Here is a 21,656-nt window from a genome sequence, read left to right on the forward strand (position 1 = left end):
CCAGGTCTAACCTGCACGTGACTCCATCCCCATATTATGTGTTTAACTCAAATTGCAGCCAGAAATGGCAAAGCAAGCCACCCTTGACATGCTGAAAATGTATATTGATCTGAATAGGTAGAAGGTGGTATGGGGCAGGGACAGTACTGGATTCCCTAAATACTTGAATTATGGATCTACAGTGTAACCACAGTGACCCATGTACATACATGTAGCTGTACAGGTCAAACGTTACCCTAGTAATGGATCTCCAGTCTGATCCTCACCTAATATATGCACACATGTATATTCCAGCAGGGGCATTTGGTCAATCACTGGGTCCTGAGATACAGGTTCATTTTCTGCCTCCCCAGTGCCAATGCAGTAAAATCAAGGCCATTTATAATCTCGCACCATTAGTTCAATTGAGATCGATTAACTCCATGCAGGTCAGAGACTTGAGACCTTCCAACCTAAATGACCACACACTATGGTGCATGTATCAAATGGGACTTCATGAGAGCTCTGCTGGGTCATTGTTGTCACATATGATTCAATTAAGTTCCAAAAGATGTTAATTAGAGTATCGTGTCATCTTCCCTGGTGCATATTTACCACAGAAAGGAACCCAACAAGTACTTTCATGGCCTGATTATTTTATTGCACCTGACTTCATTTGTATGAAGATATAGTTATGCCTCTGTTTTACTTGTGGGCTGCAAAAAAAAAAGCTCATTGCATCAACCTGTGTGTGGTAGAATGTAACCTGTAGCTATAATTGTTAGTGAACGCTTTCCATTGGTAGGGAGATCTAAATACCTCTATTTCTCACCAGTTAGCTTTAGCATCCTGGCTAATATTTCACTGCTGTGGAGTTACTATAATGTTAAATTGTAGTCATACTGAAAGCAGAATTAAAGGAATTCTCTTAGGTAATGAATACTACTTAATGAATAGCCTTTTCTGAACAAGTAAAAATGATTTTCTTTTCTTATTTTATATTTTCGTGTAAAACTGTAACCTCAGTTCTCCTCATAAATCTGAGAGTGCTTCTGAATGCAGGCTATAAAACACTTAAAATAATGAAGTTCAATTTTACAGATTTTTAATAACACTTAATAAACTAATGTATGAAATGGTACATTTTTATGAGTGTGTCATTCTTTTGTGAAGCTACTCTCCAAAGTATGTACATAAGGGTGCATTATTTACTTTTCATGGATTAGATGGCAATAACATTCAATATATAAGGTGTGGGCTGACAGGTATAATGAGGTTCCATCTGCGAGGTGATAGATATCAGAGTTTACTTACAATGTATTGTTTAAAAGCAATTCCCCATTAAAACGACAGAATGCTTAGTAAGCAAATATGAATATTGTCAAGCAAGATAGCCAAGCATTATTATTGACACAATTTAATTTTATTCACTAGAGTAATTAATCCCGGTATCCACAGAGGGCATGATCTGAGATACAAAATGTTTTTATAAGGCTCTGATTATGGCAGTTTGATATGGAAGAGTACAATTTTATAAATTCTGTCATGATCATAAGAGCACTTGCATGATGATTCACTTGTGTGATGGTTATTTTCTTGACAGTGCCTTTGACTTGGTGAACATTCATCTTTTCCATGATGCTTCCAATTTAATTGCTTGGGAAACAAGCCCATCTGTCTACTCAGGAACCCGACAGAAAGCTCTCACTTATGTGCTAGATAGGTAAGCAATATATCTACTTTATATTTTGTATGCTGAAACCATGTTCCTCTTCTGGGAAATACTTCGTTTGGATTTGGTGGCCGGCACCATCAACATTTTATTTTAATTTTGTGGTTTGCATTGGTGGCTGGAATAAGTTATTCATACTAAAGAGGTACTTCATTTCTAAAATATTTTTGCTGTATGTTCCTTCCTCTGCTGACAAACACATCACACAATGATGAAAATTACATTGAAATGTGTCATTGCACTACTTAGGTACACATTGTTGGTTTGAAATGATGTATCCATCTTTCTCTCTTCAAAATAAAAAAAAGTTTGCAACAGATTTTTTATGATATTGTCCCTTTGTCTGGATTTGATTCTTAAAGTGCAATGAATATACAGTGAACAAATTACCAATTGGGAGATAACAATCGGTGAAATATCTTCATGTAAAACTGTTCACAAACTCTTATTTTGAAGAGAGGCTGGGTTCCACTGTTTTTGCTGTCTGTGTTTCCAAATGATATCCAATGTGCAAGCACATATTTGTAGTCAAAGGCACACTGAACACCATATCATGAGAACATTAATATATGCAAATCCCATCAGACTTATTCTGGAGTCAGAAGACTATAATGTCAGTCAAGGTGCAATGTTGACTTGTTTTCATTTTGGAGTTCAATGCTCCACCTCACCCTTTCACTTAACCAAACACAGTTGAACATATTCAGTTGGGAGAAGGATGCTCACCAGCACTATTTAAAGGAATCACCAATTAATTGCAGGTTGATTTGTGATTGGCTTCAACTGCCTGTTGTATTTGCTGTTCTCTAATTTTTTTTTTGAAATTGCTATAATCTGCAGGGAACGATATAACAGATACCTTCTTGGTGACTTCAGAACTTCTGCACAATTAATTTTTCTCCCAGACACGTATATGTTTCTAGGCATTCCCTTCAGAATGCAGCATTGGAGAGAGAAGGTGCAGAGTGCACACAGTTATCCTCAGCTTAATCACCTGAACCAGAGCTTGAGCATGACCTCTCCCCTTTGGGAGAAGGCTTCTGCACTATCCTTGACCCCTGGCTGCAGACAGCCTTGCCCAGTGTCTCACTATTGCAATCCTGCCTTTAAATTACACAGAGCATCTGTATCTGAGCATGTGGCTATGAGTGTTAAATTGAATGGTGAGGGAAATTGGATGCAGGAAGGAAGGTAGTTATTAGGATACTGTAAGCTTCTTTGGTTTCAGTTCCAGCACATGCCACAACCTTGGCACTAGCTACACCAATGATGGTGAACTCCATCTCCTCCTTGGAGGCAAGATGATGCAATTGTGACTGTGTATACAATATTGTGTGTTTGGTTGGGCACCACACTCTCCTGCAGCAGAGTCAGTGGTATGTCTCTGAATGCACACTAATTGTTTGGATGATGTGCCAGACATGCTTGAATAGCTGGCAAAGTTTGCAGGCTGTGAATTGTGGGTGTTAGGCATGCAGTGGTGTTAATTGTGTGATAAGGCAAACCTATAAATGTTGCGTCACCTACTTGTACTTCTGCACTATTTACACTGGTTGCATATAATAGTCTGCATGGAAATGGTGTGCAGTGGGTAACTGGGCATTGCCAGTCCTGCACAAATTCTTGGGGCCCATTTAGTATCACTGCCCTCTCCTCCACTGCCCCCCACTTCTCCACTGCCCCTCATGCCCCTTTCCCAATATCATCTTGTTTCCTAATAGTAGGAAACAGGTGCTTGTTGGTTCAAGCAGCAATAGTGCAGGTTATTCTATTCATCTGCAATTTCACAAACAGTTTGAAGCATTTCTTGCTGAGGAATTGAGACTATATAGAACTGAATTCAAGTGGGAAATATACTGAACTTTAACAGAACAATAGTGCTGCAATCATAAAGCAATGATGAATTATGGACTGGGGTAAAATTAACAGATCAGATGCATTCAAACCTGAATGTTGGCTAAAGCTATTTTTGCCATGCCTAGCCTAAAAAGGCTAAGTTTTAAAAATGCTGCCTTATATCCATTAGTCTCTCATCCACTTTAAGTTTAGATTGGTCAAGTTCTATAAAATGCTTTGATAAAATTACCTTCCTCGGAGCCATATTTTATTATTTTCTAAATTATACGCTCCTTATATTCTTAACTTTAGAAATTAATGAATTACTGTTAGGGATTAGGGATTACTGTTGTTAATTTTTTTGCATATTTAATGAACTTACATTAACATTTATTTTCTGCTATTTTAACTGAGGCATTTGTATTGGTAAAGTAATTGGTTACTGTATTAAAGCATTTGTAATAAGCATATTGTGTATTTGCAAATAACATCATGGATAATTATTCCTACCTTTGTGTTTAGGCAATGTACTGAAAGAAATTTATTTGCTTTAGATTTGAATTTAGATAGTGAAGCAAATTGTGTTTGCATACTTGATTTTGGGTGCATTGTGAACTTCGTGAGACCATAAGAGTTAGTAACATAACTCTCTTTTCCAGCAATACCAGTTATTTTCTTTATCCCTGCTGCTTCTGTTCACAACCTTTACATGTTGGGCTCTACTTTTCTTCTCAGGCTTCACGATCTAACCCTCCACAGTGGTTGTGGTTGGTAGTTGTTGGGGATATGGGCTGCAGTTTGACCTCTTAAAAAAAACATGACCCAACCAATTGTGTATATGCCTTCCAACATTTCTACAACAGTAGGTGATGAGTTGTATGTGTCCTGACATGGAAAGGCAGAGCATTTCATTGGCATATTGAAATGGAACTTTTACAAAGCTAATCAAGAGTCCCTGATTTAAATTTATCTGCAGAGTTAGGTGCTTCCTATAGTTCTCCTGGTTGACATAAACTAAGTCTTCGGTGTCCTCATCACACCCACTCTTTTGATATCAGTGCTCCATCTACTTAGCCAAGGTGTGACAGGCAGCTGGCACCCTCTTCCCATTTACTGACATTTCCAACAAGGTGCTGGAGGAACTCAGCAGGTCAGGCAGCATCTGTGGAGCGAAATGGACAGTCAACATTTCGGGTTGAGACCCTTCATCTGGACTGATTGCTCTTTATTTTCTGTATATATTTGATGAGTAAAATTTATTTTTGAAATTAAAAAAAATGCTGAGGGACTATTCCATGGGTGCTACATTTGTGGAATCCTATTATTGGATTTCCCACTTGGCTGCCAGCCAGCCTTTGGGTGAGAAATAACATTTAAAAGTTGTTAGCTGGCCCTGCCAGTAAACTTAGCTAACCTATTCAAACATAGTCTTTGCCCAATTTTAAACAGTCTCCTCTGCCTCCTCATGGATATCAGGGCTTCAGTCTTTATAAGCAAAGAGGTGAAAGGAAGCTGGGGATGGTAGCAAATGTATAGTTGAGGTTACAGTCACCTCACCCATGAGTTTATTGAGTGTCGGAATAAGGTTGAGGAACTAAGTGGTCTACTTGCCCTCCTAATTCACATGTTTGTATGGTGTTTCATGCAGTTTCTTAGAGAGGTATTTGTTTCTCATTGGGCTGGATCTTGCTAGAACAGACACAACTCCCCAACACTCTGCCCAGAGCTGTAGTCCCTGCCTACCTGCACTCACTTAGTCTTGCTAGCCATCTCCAGCCTTGTGTTGGGCAGTGGGGTCTCAGCAATGACTGGACTGGGCATCAGAACGTATAGACCCAGAATGCTGTGACAGCCTTTGACAGCAGAAAAGGCTGTAAATAAATTAATCAAAACAAATTAATGTAAAATAATCAGAAGAAAATCTCTCCCTTGCTTCTGAATCCACAATCCAAGATTTTTAAATAGATGTCTCTGATCCTGCAGCGGGTCTGGCCTGTCCTAGATTCAGAAAGGTGATTTTCTAACGTACTGCAGGAGAATCTCAGCAGGACCAGGCTCTACTGCTGAAGTACTGGACTTCCTCTCACATTGTGCAACCTTGACTCTGTACTGATTACGGTACCCCTGTGATTAATCTACCACATTTAATTTCAAACTGGCCAATCACTGTCTACAGGCTCTACCTTAGATTCTGAGATACTGTATCAGACAAATTTGAATTATGTTACTGCAAATTACAGTCAAGTCTCGAAGTCTTCATACTCAGATTTGATCATTCCATTGGGTGCTTCACCAGCCAGGGTTGGCATTAGGATTGTGGTGAAGTGTACAAGTGGACATTACTGCCTGGCAGAAGTAACAGTGCCAAATCGTCTTTTGTTTTGCATTTATTTTTTCGTTCATATTTTTATCTTTTTCTTTCTTCATTCTGTTTATCTTCCCAACTTACCTTTCCTGCTCCTACTTGCAGCTTCAAAGGACTCAATTTCACGCTGAAATAATTGTCTACATTTACCCTGTTGATACTTATTAATGAAGAGCAAGCTATTCTCCAATGGATTATAGAGGACTCTGAATGTTAAGCAATATGGGTAAACTTGGGCTCCGTTTGTATCAAACTGATTTTGAATCTTAACTCACTCTTAAAGGACAATAGCCCATGTGCAGGGTTGGATTCAATATTGTAATTGAACCCAGTTACAAAAGCACTCTTTATTTATCTTAAACCATTAACTGGGGCAAGTGATTGGTTATCACTTGGATCCACTCAGAAATCGGCTTTTTTTGCTGTTTCCTGTGCACAACTTCAGTATTTAGGTAACACATCATGCAAGCTCTGGTTTCCTCCCACATTCCAAAGACATACGGGTTAGGAAGTTGTGGACATTCTGTGTCGGCGCCGGAAGTGTGGCGACATTTGTGGGCTGACACTCTACGCAAAGATGCATTTCACTGTGTGTTTCGGTGTACATGTGACTAATAAAAGATATCTTAAAAAGATGATTTGTAAAAAGGTTTGTCCCCAAATATCGGCAGGATAGGATTGAGATATTAAAATGTTTAACTAGTTATATCTGACCTTAACCAACTGGCTACAGAATTTAACAATGGCAGGACAGCAGTAGGTTGTCAAACTCTATCAAAAAGGCAGCATATATGTTTTAAGCCTTAGATTTAACCTGTTTTACAGGCTTAACCCTCGCCTGCCAAGTATCCCAAGCCTCAGTATACCTGTTAACTCAAGAGAGATGAGGATAGCTTTGGACCAAAGTTACGGGTCTTTACTATACTGTTGTGGTCCAGGTTGAGCTGGAGTGCCTCCTTTCCAAACACCCAGGCTTACCTTTTCCACTGGGATTGGATCCTCACAGCCACTATGCCCCACCCCTGGATCAGGGACTGGACTGACCACACAGTGAGGGACTGGCCTCATCCAATCAATAGCAGCCCTTGCCAGTGTGTGCGGCCTGCTCTGGAGTGCTCCCTGCCTGGATGAAAGCCAAGCATATTAATCAGGTTGATTTCAGGGAGGGAAACTGCTGCTTAACATAAACACAGGCTGCAGAACTAAAATCATACTATAAACAGAAAGGCTTCTGGATTCCTGCCTGAAACTCACCCAGCTGTGCAATCCACCTCTGTCAGCTTCAGGGTCCATGGGCTTGGAAAAGTGACCAGAGGATCCCAAACTGGACAGTACCTCCAGACTCCTGTTGGAAACAGTTAATGATGCAACGTTGTGCCACGCATTCAGCAACCCTGCAGGTGGAGCAGAGCAACAATTCATCTGGATGGCTCAGCCCCATTCTGAATAGACTTACCCTTTGTGTCGAAGGCAGTCATGGTCAAATCCACCGGTGTCACGCCAGTGTTCTTCTCTGACCACTGCCACCTTCGGGCTGACTGTCACCAACAGGAAGATCAGAAGGCAGGCAGGCAGGGAGATGTTGAAGTTGAACATAAAGCTGCTGACCCCAGAGAACATCAAGGAACTAAAGAGAGACTACTGATGTTGGAGAACCGTGAATCACCTCTTTGATTTCCCCCATGCACTGGTGGGAAGCTACCAAGGAGAACATGAAAAGGTGTTTGTCCTCAAAGAAGTAAAGAAAGCAAGAGGGTCAGAAGGAATGAGGTCAGCTTCATATGAACTTGCAGAATCTTCTGCTTCTGCACTCAAGGAAGAAACTCCAAAAAGTGAGGAGCCAGCAAGCCTCGCTCTTTGCTTTGGAATCCTCCAAAATCATCTTCTGTTCCAGAGTCTACTCTGTGGAGCAGGATGAGATGTGCTCACATTATTTCTTTCAAAGGGTTCACAGAGAGGGCTCTGTGATCCACAGCCTTGAGAAAGAGGATGGTTCAGTGTCATCCACACAGACAGACATATTGAGGAAATGTAAATCCTTCTGTGTCAGTCTGTATGCACTACCTGTCCTTCATGGAAAAAGTCCTTCAGGAAACCTCCTTTGACCACAAGTCCATTAGGCAGTGGTCAGCCTGGAATGTCATGCAGGTGGATCCTGTAGGTTGGTTTCCTAAGCAGATTGTCAAAGTCATTTGGCAGAATTCTTCATCACCAGAACTCACCAAGAAGCACCAAGTCCTTGTTTAGCTGGCAGTGAGGTGAGATGCAAAATTAGAGCAAGAAACATTGAAGAGATTTGTTGGGGCAATGACGCAGCCTTATTTGACATCAATCTTCAAATTATTGAATTAGTTTTCCACAATTGTTTACCATTCCATCAATGTTTATTTTAAATGGAATGGTAGAACAGAAAGCAGCAAGACTGTCCTGCAATGATAGTAATTAAATGAATAACACAACATTCAAAAAATATCTGGATGAGCATTTTAATTGCCAATGCATAGAAGGCTATGGAGCAAGTGCTGGTAAATGGGACTGGTATAGGTGGGTATATGATGACTGGCATGGACATGGTAGGCCAAAGATCCTGTTTCTGTGCTGGATGACCCAATAACATTGCAACTATTCAGTGAATGTAATTCTTATTACTTCTATCCAGCTTTTGTTCAGAAGTTAAGAGTTGGGTTATGGAGGTTGTCAAGCCCTTGAATATAGAACAGAGCCTTTACACGGAAGATGCTAGAAATAATTCAACCTGAAATGTTGGCTTGGCTTCTCTTCCCGCAGTTGCAGAGTATTTTCAGCACTTTCTGTTTTTATTTCAGATTTCCTTTTATAACAGGTGCTTGATTAGTGTTTAACTTGCATCTTATTAGTATTTGATTTGCACCTTATTGTGTTTAAACTGGATCGGAGTCGCATGAAAACAGAAAGGCCAGTGATTCAAAATGTTGCAGTGTATTTCTGATCGAGTGCTTTCCTTTGCACATCACAGTGAGCACTCTCAACCAAGACATCAATGTACAAAAAAATTACAGACACAAAACACAACACAAACATTCATCAATTGATGTGATGTGTAAATGCTCTTAATGGTCATGGTCTTAATTGATTTATGGATTGAAGATGAACTGAAAAGTTGTCACAACATTCTGATAACATGCACATTGAATTTGGTCTTTATGTTTAATGCTTCCGTGTTATCCCCATGTTTTGACATGCAAATGAAATTGGTCTACACTGGCACAAGATTTACGCAGGCTAATAGGGGATAGGTGAAGGGATTTGCAGGGTGAGTACCAAATAACCCATTGGCTTAAGTTTCAGGCTGGGTCACTTTAAGTCTAGGCTGTATTCTACATGGTAAAACAAGTGGGGAGCAGCAACTGGTTGGTGAGATGGAGAGCAGCTAGGCACCACTCACCAGCACAATGACAAACTGTTACTTAAGGAGGAGCCTGGGAGACCTCAAGACCAGATTTTCCTTGAAGACTTTGTGGGAACACACTTATCTTGGAGAACCTTTCCTGTTGGTGGGCCAGGTATCAGGGAGGACAACAGTGACAGATTTAGGACATGGCTTAAACAGTCTTTGACCAGAATTAACTCATAAGCCTTTCTTTCTTTCTGGGCATTCACATCAAAGCCAACAGTATTAAGATCAGCAGTTGATGACAACAGAACTGGAGCCATTCCTTTTTAACCACCTGCCTGCTCTCTATCCACCTGGTGAGAAATATTACCTTGGAAGGAACAGTAATGATTACTTTCACAGGAGATAAAAAATGCTGTTGGATTCATTTACCTAAACATTTCTCACATTGAGTGAGGCCTTCCATTTACAAAACAAAAAATAGAAAACTTTTCATGTAAACACTGATTAAGTAACACAATAACTGAAGCAGTTCTGAAAATATTACATAGGTCTCATAATGTGGCATGGAAACCAAGTCCATAATAGAAAAAGTAAAAGCCTACCTATGCATTTCACGATGGGCTTGTCGCTGCAGACTGCTCATAAGATATTCAATGAAAAATAATGAGCTGACCAGATAATCATCTGTTTTCCATCAATGGGAATTTATAGCCAATTTGGAAGACAGCCTCTTGTTCAGTTTTAGCTTTCCAGTTTAACAAGTCAGCTGTACATTGTCTCCTCTCAGTGATCAGTGGCGCGTCGGTTGTCCTGATCCCAGTTTGCAAAGCTCTGAAATCACAACATTTGTCTTTGGTGTTGTGTAGATGACGAACCATTGTGAAACTGTGATGCAAGTTGTATAGAAGCCTCCAGTCATTAAGTAATGATTGAGGAAGAAGGACATTCCTCTTGTTTCCTGAGAGTATGTGTAACAGTTTCAGGACCATGGCTGGAAGTATTTCCAAGTGATTTTGGTAAAATTGTTAAATAAATCTAAAAGATTACTTGACAGATTTATAACGTGATACTGTCTTCTTTTAAAAAATGGCTCCCTAGTTGGGACCTCCCACAATGTACTGGGAAGTTTGTTGAATTTTTCACTTTTGGGCCAGAAGTTTATAATGTATATCATTAGTATGTGACAGCACCAGAACTGGCAAATTCATTTGTCTTAGAAGAGAGTAGATTTTATGTTGTGCAACTATTGTGGGCTTCATTTGCACAAATCAATTATTCTGACTGATCGTCCAGCCACAGATCCGGACCTCCATCATGAACAGTGGCAGGGAGACATAATAGGAAAGCTCTGTAGAGCAGTGAATAATGGGAAACTCCTTTCATCAGTGCAGCTAACCTTTTGGCAGCCACCAGCAAACTCTATTCTGATCCACTGATAGAGGGGACAATACACTGGGCTGAGTTTGAATGAATGCTGCCACCAACAGTGTAGCCATTCAGAAGGTTTTGGGAACCATCTTTGGCCATTGTTCATCATTACTCCTGCCGACAGTAGGAAAGAGAAAGTGAGAGCATCTATGGTGTAAACCTCTTTTTCAACTTTAATCTCTCTGAAAAGCAGTGTAGATCTACATTTCCAGCAGGGCTACAGTAGCTATGTGGTGTCAGATAATCGCACAAGAGAAGTTTCAAGCTGGGCTTTTGAATCACTTATCTGCATGAACAGGGGCCAGCTTTAACTCCATTCAAAAGGGAGTGATTGTCTTTCCTTGAGCCTTTAAACTTGCGTAAGAACAGCGTTTTAACACCAAAGTGCTTCTCACTATTAGTGTATACATAAACAGTTTTGAAGGCAGCAATTTAGTCCTGTGTTTGGTGTAACTGTCTGCTTGACTGACTGCACACCTAAAATGCCAAACATAAATTATTGTTGAATTTCTGCATTTTGGTTCAACTAAATTTTCAAATATTTTAAAACCCTTTTAAAACACGTGACTAATGATAATGATTATAAACTTAGAAAATGTGATTTAGCAAAATAATGTTCTGTAATTTACCTGTATCTTATTTTGTTCTGTATCATAATCCTAGTTGCAGTCCAATCCAGGATGCTTACTTCCTTCGATATGCCAACCATTGAAACTTCCTGAAATTGTCCTGTGTATTCAGGTCCGTGTAGCTAGATTTCTAAAAAGTGACAGTACTCCTCTGTTTGCCTTTTGAATGTTCTCTGGCCTAGTTCAACTGCAACATTTTTACATTACAACTGTGAAATCTTGGCATAAAGCATCTCTTTGTCCCTGCCATTATTGTCTCACATATATAGTCCATTGTCACATAGCTGAAGTTAATTTGATCAACATTGGGACATTTAACTTTTATGTATAGTCAAAAGAGCTGTTTCATGCTCATTTTGCGTATTCTAAAGAAATGATTGCCAGAAAAATAATGTTACCATTAACAATTCAAAGCAATTAGTTTCCCAGGGAGAGGCTATGTGATGCACAGGCTACACACAACAATTCTTTGTCATTTTATGGATGCTCATCAGTCAACTGTCACCACATTTCAAAGACCCTCCAATCTAAATGTTTCCCTTTTGGCTTTTCCCAGAACTGGTAGCTGAATAAGGGAAGAAAAGCTACTCAGTTTCTAGGCAAAGACACAGGCAGCCTTAAAGATCCAGCTTCCCACTGGCATATTTTGGATTGGCTATCTAGCCTTGCCACATTCCTCACTATCCCCCACCCCCAACACACCCATCCACAAAACCCCACCCTAAACACCACCACCCAGTAACTACAGTCATTAAGAATAATGAGAAATCCTCACCTTCAGTAACCAGCAAATGCATAAAAAATTTTGAAAATCCAGAAAAATTCAACAGGCATTCAACAGGACAGCAGGAATGAATGAAATTATCATGTTAAATAACATTGTATTAATTTAATGAGAAACCACAGGCATAAGTGACTGTTATATTTCAAATGACAAGTGATACATTTCCATTCACCATTACTCTCATTTCAATTGTACAGTTTTTCCTTGCAATTGATCGTTGGATATCAAGGAAGTGTTGTAAACTGATCTAATTAAACTTATTTTAGATTCACAATTTAAATAACTGTGGTTAATTGTATACCAATGTTGAGTAAATAATCATGGGAAGTAAATAATTAGAAATATTCCGATCAAAAATAAGCCATTTTCTTCATTACTGGTAATAACTTTGGACAAAGTAGGGTTCGAAATTCTGGTCTGGAGCTGTGAGGATCTGCAGATTAACTCCCGTGGAAGAGAAATGATATGAGGTTTGCACTCCTTTTGTAGATCATCTGACTGGGCAAAAGTGGTGCACACTGCACCTGTTAGCACACTGAAAAAGGCTGAATCCAATTTCTAGTCATATATTTCATGCTATGACTACTAAGCATCATGTTCAAAATCATGAAGAGTTTTAGACAGAAGAAAAATTCCATGATTTACTCTGATAAAACGCTAAATTATTACTTTAGTAACTTCATTGGATTGCATCATCGCTGTAGCAAAGCTGGGTGATGCGCTTAAAATGCAAATTGGTTAATTTTGGAAGGTCATCAAGATGATTTTTTTGATAAATTTTGAACATGATCAAGGGTGCTATTATTAGGAAATGAAGCATTTCTCTAATTTAGACAAACTGTCTGAAGATCGAGCCCTCGTGATATAACTCCGCCAACCCTGCTGCCTCAAGGGTGTTCCGTGGGACCAACTCCAGTAAGGTTTCCCCTAAATGCACCCGGGTGAAATTTCAATCTTTTGCACCAGTTTTGCATCATAGCTTCTTCAAGTAACATTGCTTGGTTAGCATCGGTTAGTATGAGAAATGGACAGTTTCCAGTTATGACCTCGTATCCAATAGAAATTAGGATATCACAGCCCAAACCCATGTATTTGGGACTCTTCCAACCTTTGGGGGAATATCTTTGTTCTATGCAAAGGTTGGATAAGGAGTTGAAAAAAAAATTCACACCTTTTGCAACATTGGTAATAAGTGATTGTACAGGTTTTTCCCATTGGTGAACCTCCCCAAGTTATTTGATTTGTTATATTCCATTTACTTCTGCAAACTTCTTGCATGCCATCAACATTGCAGTTGTCAAGATTTTCCATTACCCTTTCAACCTGTGACAGGAATCAATGTGTTTCTAAAAAATGAGATTGACACTGGACCAGTATTATAGCTGTAAAAGTGAAAATAAAATCTGATCATTTTATGTGACCCAAGAAGGGTGATTTACTGACAAAATATTTTTTTTCTCTTTTACAGCTGTGATACTCCTATATATAATTAGGAAGTCTGTATTAGGCATTAGTTCACTCAGCAGAGGAAGAAATTTCTCAGGAGCCAACAGGTTAAATGTTCATATGTAAACTTGTAACTATTAGCCTTTGCTAAGTTTCCCCTTTGCCAAGTAGATTGTTTCAGTTGGCATTAGCTGTTAGATTATGCAGGCCACAGCTGCTTGATGGTCCGATCAACTGGCAGCTATCAACAATTAAGTATTGTCTTACTATGCAGTAAACATCACACTTGATTGGCCAGGAGTGACGTGATGTTATTTGATTTCATTTATTTGAAAACCCTCTTAAAACAATCTTGGACTTCGTTAGTCCCAACGGCCAATTTACAAAGGTCCCTGGCAGCAACACAAGCAGCACTGAGAACACCACAGAAAATCCATTCTCTGTGAGTGCATTTTTAGTTATTTAAAAGATAACAGCCAACTGCCCTATTAAAAGACTGAACTAAAGGCAAAGATTATATCCCAAAATGAATAGAATTGCAATGCTTGAGGGAAGCTTGAAGTTCTTGAGGGAAACGTAACATTTGCCCAAATTGTTGCCAAGATTGTATTTAGCGGTGTTATTTTGTGACCATCTATAACCAGAAATATAATTTTCTTATTGGATTAGAGATGCTGGCAAATGTTCATAAAGTTTAAATTCTCTCTTTTAATGGCAACACTATCATTATATTTGTTGTAGTTTGTTAAAATGGTAGAAATTATTCACATCTTCCTGGGTTACCTTCGTTCACAAGAAATACATGGAAATTGAGTATTGTTTTCAAACTAAATGGAAAAATAAGTAAAATGGAAAATTTATGCATTTTGTTTTGTTTCGTTTTGCACTGAAGCCTTGGCTGGATGATGTACTATTTTATAGTGCCTGTTTTTATAACATGCATGACTGAAGCTCTCAGATGTTACACACCATACAGTGTGAAAAATTATAAATACGATGGAAAGCAGGAGATAAAACATATACATTATCCCACTAATGATTAAATAATTGTTGCAATTTATCACATGAGTCAGCAAACATTACAGCCTTATTGCATTAAAACTAGAATGTGAAACAGGGAAAAAAATCTATGAATACATGATAAATCCATTCCATTCTGAGTGAGAAAGGTAAAATATTTAGGTTTGATTTCTCGTGTTCTTCAGATTTTTCTTCTCCTGTCAATGTTTGAAGTACATGCCCATTTCGCCTTAGAGTTTTGCAAAATCTGAAGCAAAATCTGAAGCAAAATCTTACTCACACCCCTTACCATATCTGAGTGTTGCCCTTGTTTTTGATACATCTTGCACTGCATACCAGTTAAAAGGTGTATAAGCAACTGGCTTCCACCAATGTTCTAGTTTTTGCCATTAGCCAAATTGTACTCCTTGGAGGAATGTGAGGTGATTGTTAGGGCAAATCAGAAAAAAAGAGAGATTGATGTCTGAGCACAGTTTTAGTTATCACCTTGCCTTGTTGTTCTTGGCATGGGAAAGAAAGGGGTTTCTTTAATTCTTTCAGAGTGATGCAAAAACTATTCAAAATAGCAATTGATGGGATTTGGAGTCTGGGCCTGAGATTGGAAAATACAGTCTCATCAAAATGTTAGATTTTATGCTGCCTTTTCCTCATGCTGCTGTAAATTAAGCACAGTGTGGAAGTGAGTTGAAAGATGTGTTAATCATTTAGCTGAATTTGAAATGGCTCTATTAATTGGAAATAAATACTTGCACTCCACTGTTCATGCATCACAAAATGCATGCATAAAGTGAAGCCCTTCCTGGATTAACATGTTTCCAGATTATTTCTAATGTGGAATATATCAGTTGAGTGGGGAGAAAATGCATTTTGAATATTCAAACAGATGGAAACCATGAGCAAAACATTTAAGCCAACCTTAGGATGAAGAATTGGATCCTGGATTGTTTATTGAGATTTGTTCCTCCAATCTCCTTTTACTTCCACTGGAGTGTCCAAAGCTCCTTTTCAATGTTAGTTATCTGTGTTTCAATAATCATTACTCTGTTTGTTACTGGATTTATAAATCTTCCCAATGTTAAACATGCTTTAGTCTGATTTTGATGCACTACACAAAATGACAAACTGATTCTAATGAATATATTTTATTTCCACCTGTGTTTAGATGAACCTAGTGATTTATGGAATGAAAGCACAGTAAAACTGTACTGGCCTCAGTGCATGGTGGATTTATATCCGAACTAATAATTGAAGTCATGGCTTGTTAATATAGTGGCACAAAACCACTGGCATCAAACACTGTTTTAGTCTAATTTCATATGGCAAATACGAGCAGAAGTCCAGGGTTAATAGTTTCATGTTCAATCATAGCTTGTAAGATTCAAGGTGAAAAGTTGAGAATGCTGTAGTGAATCTGGGCTTTGCTTCAGCATCGAGAATAGTAATGTAGCAACAGCCGAGCTGTTCATAGGGTTGCAATCCAAATACTGCATAATTGGGCAACAAATTTGTTGGAAGTAGAAAAGATGCACTACACCAGATAATACATGCCCCTAATAATAATCCTTCTTGTAAAGGAAAGAAGTGTTCTGGATGATGAAATGTGAGAGTAAGATTCAGCGGCTGTGCTATCTATTAAAGCTGGAGCAGCTCAATCAATTGAATTTTTTGTGCTGATGGTATTTGCCAAACTGGCACTAAAAACAAAGGATTGATGATTAACTATGTGCTATGTACATCATTCCTGTCAATCACAAATTAACGTGTTTATCATCTAGTGAGACCTAAGCTAAGTACTGGCTATTGGTCATAGATTTCCATTGTACTGCCTGCTGCCAGCAAAAGGGAAAGTGAAGAAACATCCGTTTTTAAGGAAAAGCCTAAGTGAGATTGCAAAAGATTCATTGTTATTTGAAAGCCTCTGTGGAATATCTGGTGGTTCGTTCTTTCTAAATTATAGTAGTGTCAATGTTTCATAATGATTTCAACATAAACTGCTTCACAGTTTCAGTCTGTGAAGTAAAAACAAAAAGCTAGAAATACTTAGCTTGTCAGGTAGCTACTATAGAGAGAAAAAAACCGAGTTTACCTGCAATGTTAACCCTGATTCTGCTTCCAAATGACACGTGGAATATTTCCAGTTCTTTTCTATTTTTAATTCAGATTTCCAGCATTGTCAGTTTCTGATTACATTCAGTTAAAATTGCAGCTTATCTATGTAGGTAAGACAACAAGATTTTCGTTCTGATCATGCATTCCAAACCATCTGAAGGCCATTCTTACGTAACAATAAGAAAAACAATTTTGAGGTTTTATAGAACATGTTTATTTGTAGTACATTGCAGTCCCTCTGTTACTTCCAGTGGTTTTGTAGAATTTCTTATTTGATATGGAGGTGAGTACCTGGGAACTATTAGAAAACATGAGGTCTAATCCAAGAATTAATATGATATAAATTGCAAAAGTGACTTTATAATCATCTTCTAAAATGAGTTTACATCTTTGAAATTCATCTGAGATATTGCTTAATGTTTTTAGTGTAGGTGTACAATTTCCATTTAGGATGAATGCTCTAATGACTCCTGTGCCTGTTTCATGTGAACTGCAACTCAGCTCTTGGTGCTGTTGGCAGGTCAGCGGAGTCCATGTTGTTGAAGCACACTGGTGTTAATAGAGGTGGATTAATGTTTGCTCATTCATTAAGGCAAGGTGACAAATTTGTAGTCAGCTTTGGATCAATTGATAGTCATGTTGCCTCAGAGTCAAGAAGTTGAAGGCTTAAAACTATCTCCAAATCAAATGCGCTGTAGCTGAGTTTCTGGCCGATATTTATCCCTCAATCAGCGTCACTAAAATGGAATATCTAACCATTATTATGTTGTTTGTATAACCTTTCTGTGTGCAAATTGACTGCAATGACTCCTTACAATAGTGGCTATAATTCAAAAGTACTTCATTAGGTATAAAGTGTTTTGGGTTGTCATGAAAGATACTTGATAAATGCAAGAATGCAAGTCTTTTTACAGTAGATTGTTGGGAAACAGTATGCCTGATGTGTTTTAGAAAGCTACATGACCTGGGTTATGTATCAGTGATGAAGCAGTGGCTCCTGCAGCTATTTCAAGGAAACCTAACCCTCAGAGACAAAGCAGTCTCTATGCTATGGAATTCCCTTTCCAGCCAAAACTTGATGTCAAGTAGAGGACCCCTGGTAGCAATAACAATGATGTATTTAAGTTGGCTATGCAAAGCAACCTCAAAGATGTCAAAGCTGAGTGCAAAAAAGCATAATTTTAAACTAAGGTTTTAAATGATTTGTTGAACTCTAATTTATAGTACATGCACAAGATTATGTTAGAAGCTAAAATATCATAAATATTTTAAAATATCAAAAATACAACAGATTTATTTTAAAATCTGCTACGGTTTAAAATATTCATCTGTGAATTATAGATTGCAAGGCAGTTTTTAATGGCTCAATATACTTTTAAATTCCACTCAAGCCTCATGCAACAAAACATTTCCAAGGTAGGTTACTGTGGGAATAATAATTAAATGCCTGAATTCTTGTTAAGTCTCTGAATATGGAGGTTACATTGGAAAAGGCTGAAGAACAGTGAGAAGCAGAAAAATCACCAACAATAACATCTGTATTTCTGTACTGAACTGCTTATATGTGGACTCTAAAAGTTGCTGTCAATTGTACAGTATCATGATAGCAAGCAGTTTGTCATCATTGCAGTTGCAAAATCATAACTTGTGCAATTAAAGATTCATATCTGACTTATTCATGCAGATGCTTGTTTATTGACGACTGGTTGAATTAAACATTTTAAAAAATACAGCTACAGGAGAAAAAAATTATTTCTGCTAAACATAACGAGAAAGGGCTTGCTGTATCATTCATCAGGATCATGGCTGATCTTCTTTCTCAGCACTATTTTCCAGTACTAACAGTATATCCCTTGATTCCCTCAATACCCAGATATCTATCAATACACACAGCGACTGAACCCCTGCAATCCTCTGGATTCAGGAATTCCAAAGATTCATCTGAGTGAAGAAATTTTTTAGTCCTAAAAGGCCAATGCTTTGCTCTAAAATTGTGCTGCCGGTTTTAAATTCTTCAGGGAAAACATGCATCAAGCACTTTAAGAATTTTGCAAATTTCAGTGCTATCTCTTCTCGTTTTTCTAAACGAGATAGATGGACTAGTTCCAGTCCATCTACCTCTTCTCATAATGCAAACTTGCCATTCCTGGAGCCAATCTACTGAATTTTGACTGCGCTCTCTCTATAACAAGTACATCCTTTTTTCTACAAGGAAAACAAAACTGTGCACAATACTCCAAGATGTGATCTTACCAACGTCCTATACAATTGCAATAAGACTTCTTTTTGCAATCCCTCATTATAAAGGGTGACATATCATTTGGCCTCTAATTACTTGCTGACTGGTGTACAACCATACCTAGTTCCCTTTGAACATCAGCACTACCCAATCTCACACCACTTAACACGGACTCTGATTTTTCTCTTTTGTTCACCAGAGTGAATGACTTCACATTTTCCACATTATGTTCCATCTTCTTGTGGTCTCACCCATCTTCCTAAAGACCCTTTACATCCTCTTTATATTCATAAGTTCCAGTTAATTTAATATCATCAGCAAACTTGGAAATATGACATTTATTCCATTCAGCCAAATTGTGGATATAGATTGTTAATAGCTGGGTTCCAAGCACTGATGGTACCCCGCAAGCTACAGCCTGCCAACTCAAGAATGATCAACTCATTACCACTTTTTTCTTTCTGTATGATAACCATCTTTATATTATTACTCCCAATTCTATGTACCCTAACCTTGTTGATTTTTCTCCTGTGTAGGACTTCATCAAAAAACCTTCAGAAAATCCAAGTGCACCACATCCACAGGTCCCCCCTGATCTATTCTGCTAGTCACATCCTTAAAGAACTGCAATAGATTAGCCAAATATTATTTTCATTTCATAAATCTATGTTGACTCTGCTCAATCCTACTATTCTTTTCAAGGTGTTCAGATATAACATTATAATATTCATGTTTTCCATAATCCATGGGGTTTTACAATTGTAGGAAAAAAGCCTTGACATTTCATGTAAATAGGAATTAACCTATATTGTATATTGTGAGACATTAATGCAGTTCTTCACATAATGATGTAAATTATAGGAACAGGAGAAGGCTATGTGCCCTTGAACATATTTTGCCATTCAATAACATTATGCCTGATCAATTACTTCATCTCCATTTTCTTTCCTAATTTTCATTTGATTTCTTGAATTGTAAAATCTATTGATCTTGCACTTAAATGTTCACAATGTTTGAGCATCCAGAATCTGTTGGGTAGAGAATTCCAAAGATTCATAATGCATTCAGTGAAGAAATTTCTCTTTGTCATAATCCTAAATGATTTACCCCTAACACTGAGAATATACAGTATCTGTAGCCAGAGCTCTCCTGCAGGGGAAACAGATCTTCACTGTCCATCCTGCTATGTCTTCTCAGTGTTTCGTAGGTTTTCTGTGGTGTGTATTCAAGATCTGGCATTAAAATTGGTGGACACAGATTCAATCATTCATTTCAAAGGGGAATTAGTCAGATAGTTCAGAGAGGAAAAATTGCAAAGGAAAGAGCTGAGGTTATAGCATATTGCTCTTGCCAAATGGCCTCTTGTGCTGTTATCAATTCTACAATATTAAATATGATAAAGATTAGATGTAAGAGGCTGTTACATGTAATTATTATTGTAGCATAAAATCTACGGGCAGTAATTTGATTCGTTCCATTTTCAGATTCTCATTTCCTCAAAATCAACACACACAATTGTTTTTAGTGCTTTGGGAATCATGCCAGTTTTTTTTTACTGAGAGTCTCCAAAAACTTTGATATGTTATAATTGCTTAAACGGATCTTTGGACCTGACTTATTAAACTAATGGTTTGTTTCAGAAGTGTTATGCACTTAAAAAAGTAATTCAGTTCTGTTATTTTTTAGCCATCAAGTGGGTTATTGAGCTCTGCAGCAGCCTTCCTCATTTTTTTCCAGATTGAGCACTGCTGATATTTTGCAGTTAGCAGTAAATGACTATGGGACAATTAACAATTTCCTGGACTTACAGTGATCATACTTTCTGCTATGTGATGATTGTTGGATTACATGCCTGTCTTCTGCTGCAAAGAAAGCAGTTGCAAGAGTGCTGAAGCAAAATACTGTATTTAGTCAGCTAATTCACTGTTGTCATTAACATAAGAATATATGGAAATAGGAGCAGGAGTAGGCTGCCTGGCCCCTGAAGCCTGCCCTGTCATTCAACATGATCATAACTGATCTGCCCCAGGCCTCAATTCCTCTTCTGTGCCAGTTCCACATCGCTCTCAATTCTATGATTTTTCCAAATGTTGTATCTCTGCTCTTTAAGTACCTTCAGTGATCTACTTTCCATGGCCCTGCGGAGTGGATAATTTCACCACCTTTGGCAAGAAGAAATTCCTATGAATATCAGTTTTAAATGATTGCCCCTTATCTCGTAACCATGTCCCCTTGTTCAGGACTCTCCCAGTTTTGGAAACATCTCAGCATCTACCCTGTCACTTTCCCTTAGGACCTTATATGTTTCAATAAGATCACCAAAGAATACAAATCTTACTTTTTCAGCTGTTCGTGAAAGGGCACCCATCTCATCCCTGGAATTAGCCTAATGAATCTCTTCTGGACTGCCTCCAATGAAGTATATCCTTTCTTAAATAAGGGGAGCAAAACTGTGCACTGTACTCCAGGTCCAGCCTCATCAACACCCTGTACAATTGTAAAAATACTAATTCTAAACTCCACCTCCTTAGAAGACCAATATTATTTTCCTAATTACTTGCTGCGGCTCGTCTCTGTTAGCCTTTCATGTACATCACACGAGCTCCAAAACACAAATTTTGTCTGTGAGAAACTACTAAAAACAAATGTAAAAATGGTATCCATTTATCAGAAAGCCATGTCAATGGGGAAGGATGGTATATAAGTGGTGAAA

The 21,656-nt window shown here is 38.2% G+C and overlaps 1 protein-coding gene across 2 annotated transcripts in view; it reads left to right on the forward strand.

The window, feature by feature from the left end:
- Positions 1-21,656, forward strand: part of LOC127577001 (inositol polyphosphate-5-phosphatase A) — a 426,171-nt gene that overhangs the window by 312,886 nt on the left and 91,629 nt on the right. For both annotated transcript variants that reach the window (XM_052027852.1, XM_052027851.1), the window contains exon 8: positions 1,583-1,702. In XM_052027852.1, the coding sequence (XP_051883812.1) occupies positions 1,583-1,702 (120 nt within the window). The remainder of the gene's footprint in view (positions 1-1,582; positions 1,703-21,656) is intronic.

Source organism: Pristis pectinata, chromosome 12 (genome assembly GCF_009764475.1).
Source record: "Pristis pectinata isolate sPriPec2 chromosome 12, sPriPec2.1.pri, whole genome shotgun sequence".
Taxonomy (NCBI): domain Eukaryota; kingdom Metazoa; phylum Chordata; class Chondrichthyes; order Rhinopristiformes; family Pristidae; genus Pristis; species Pristis pectinata.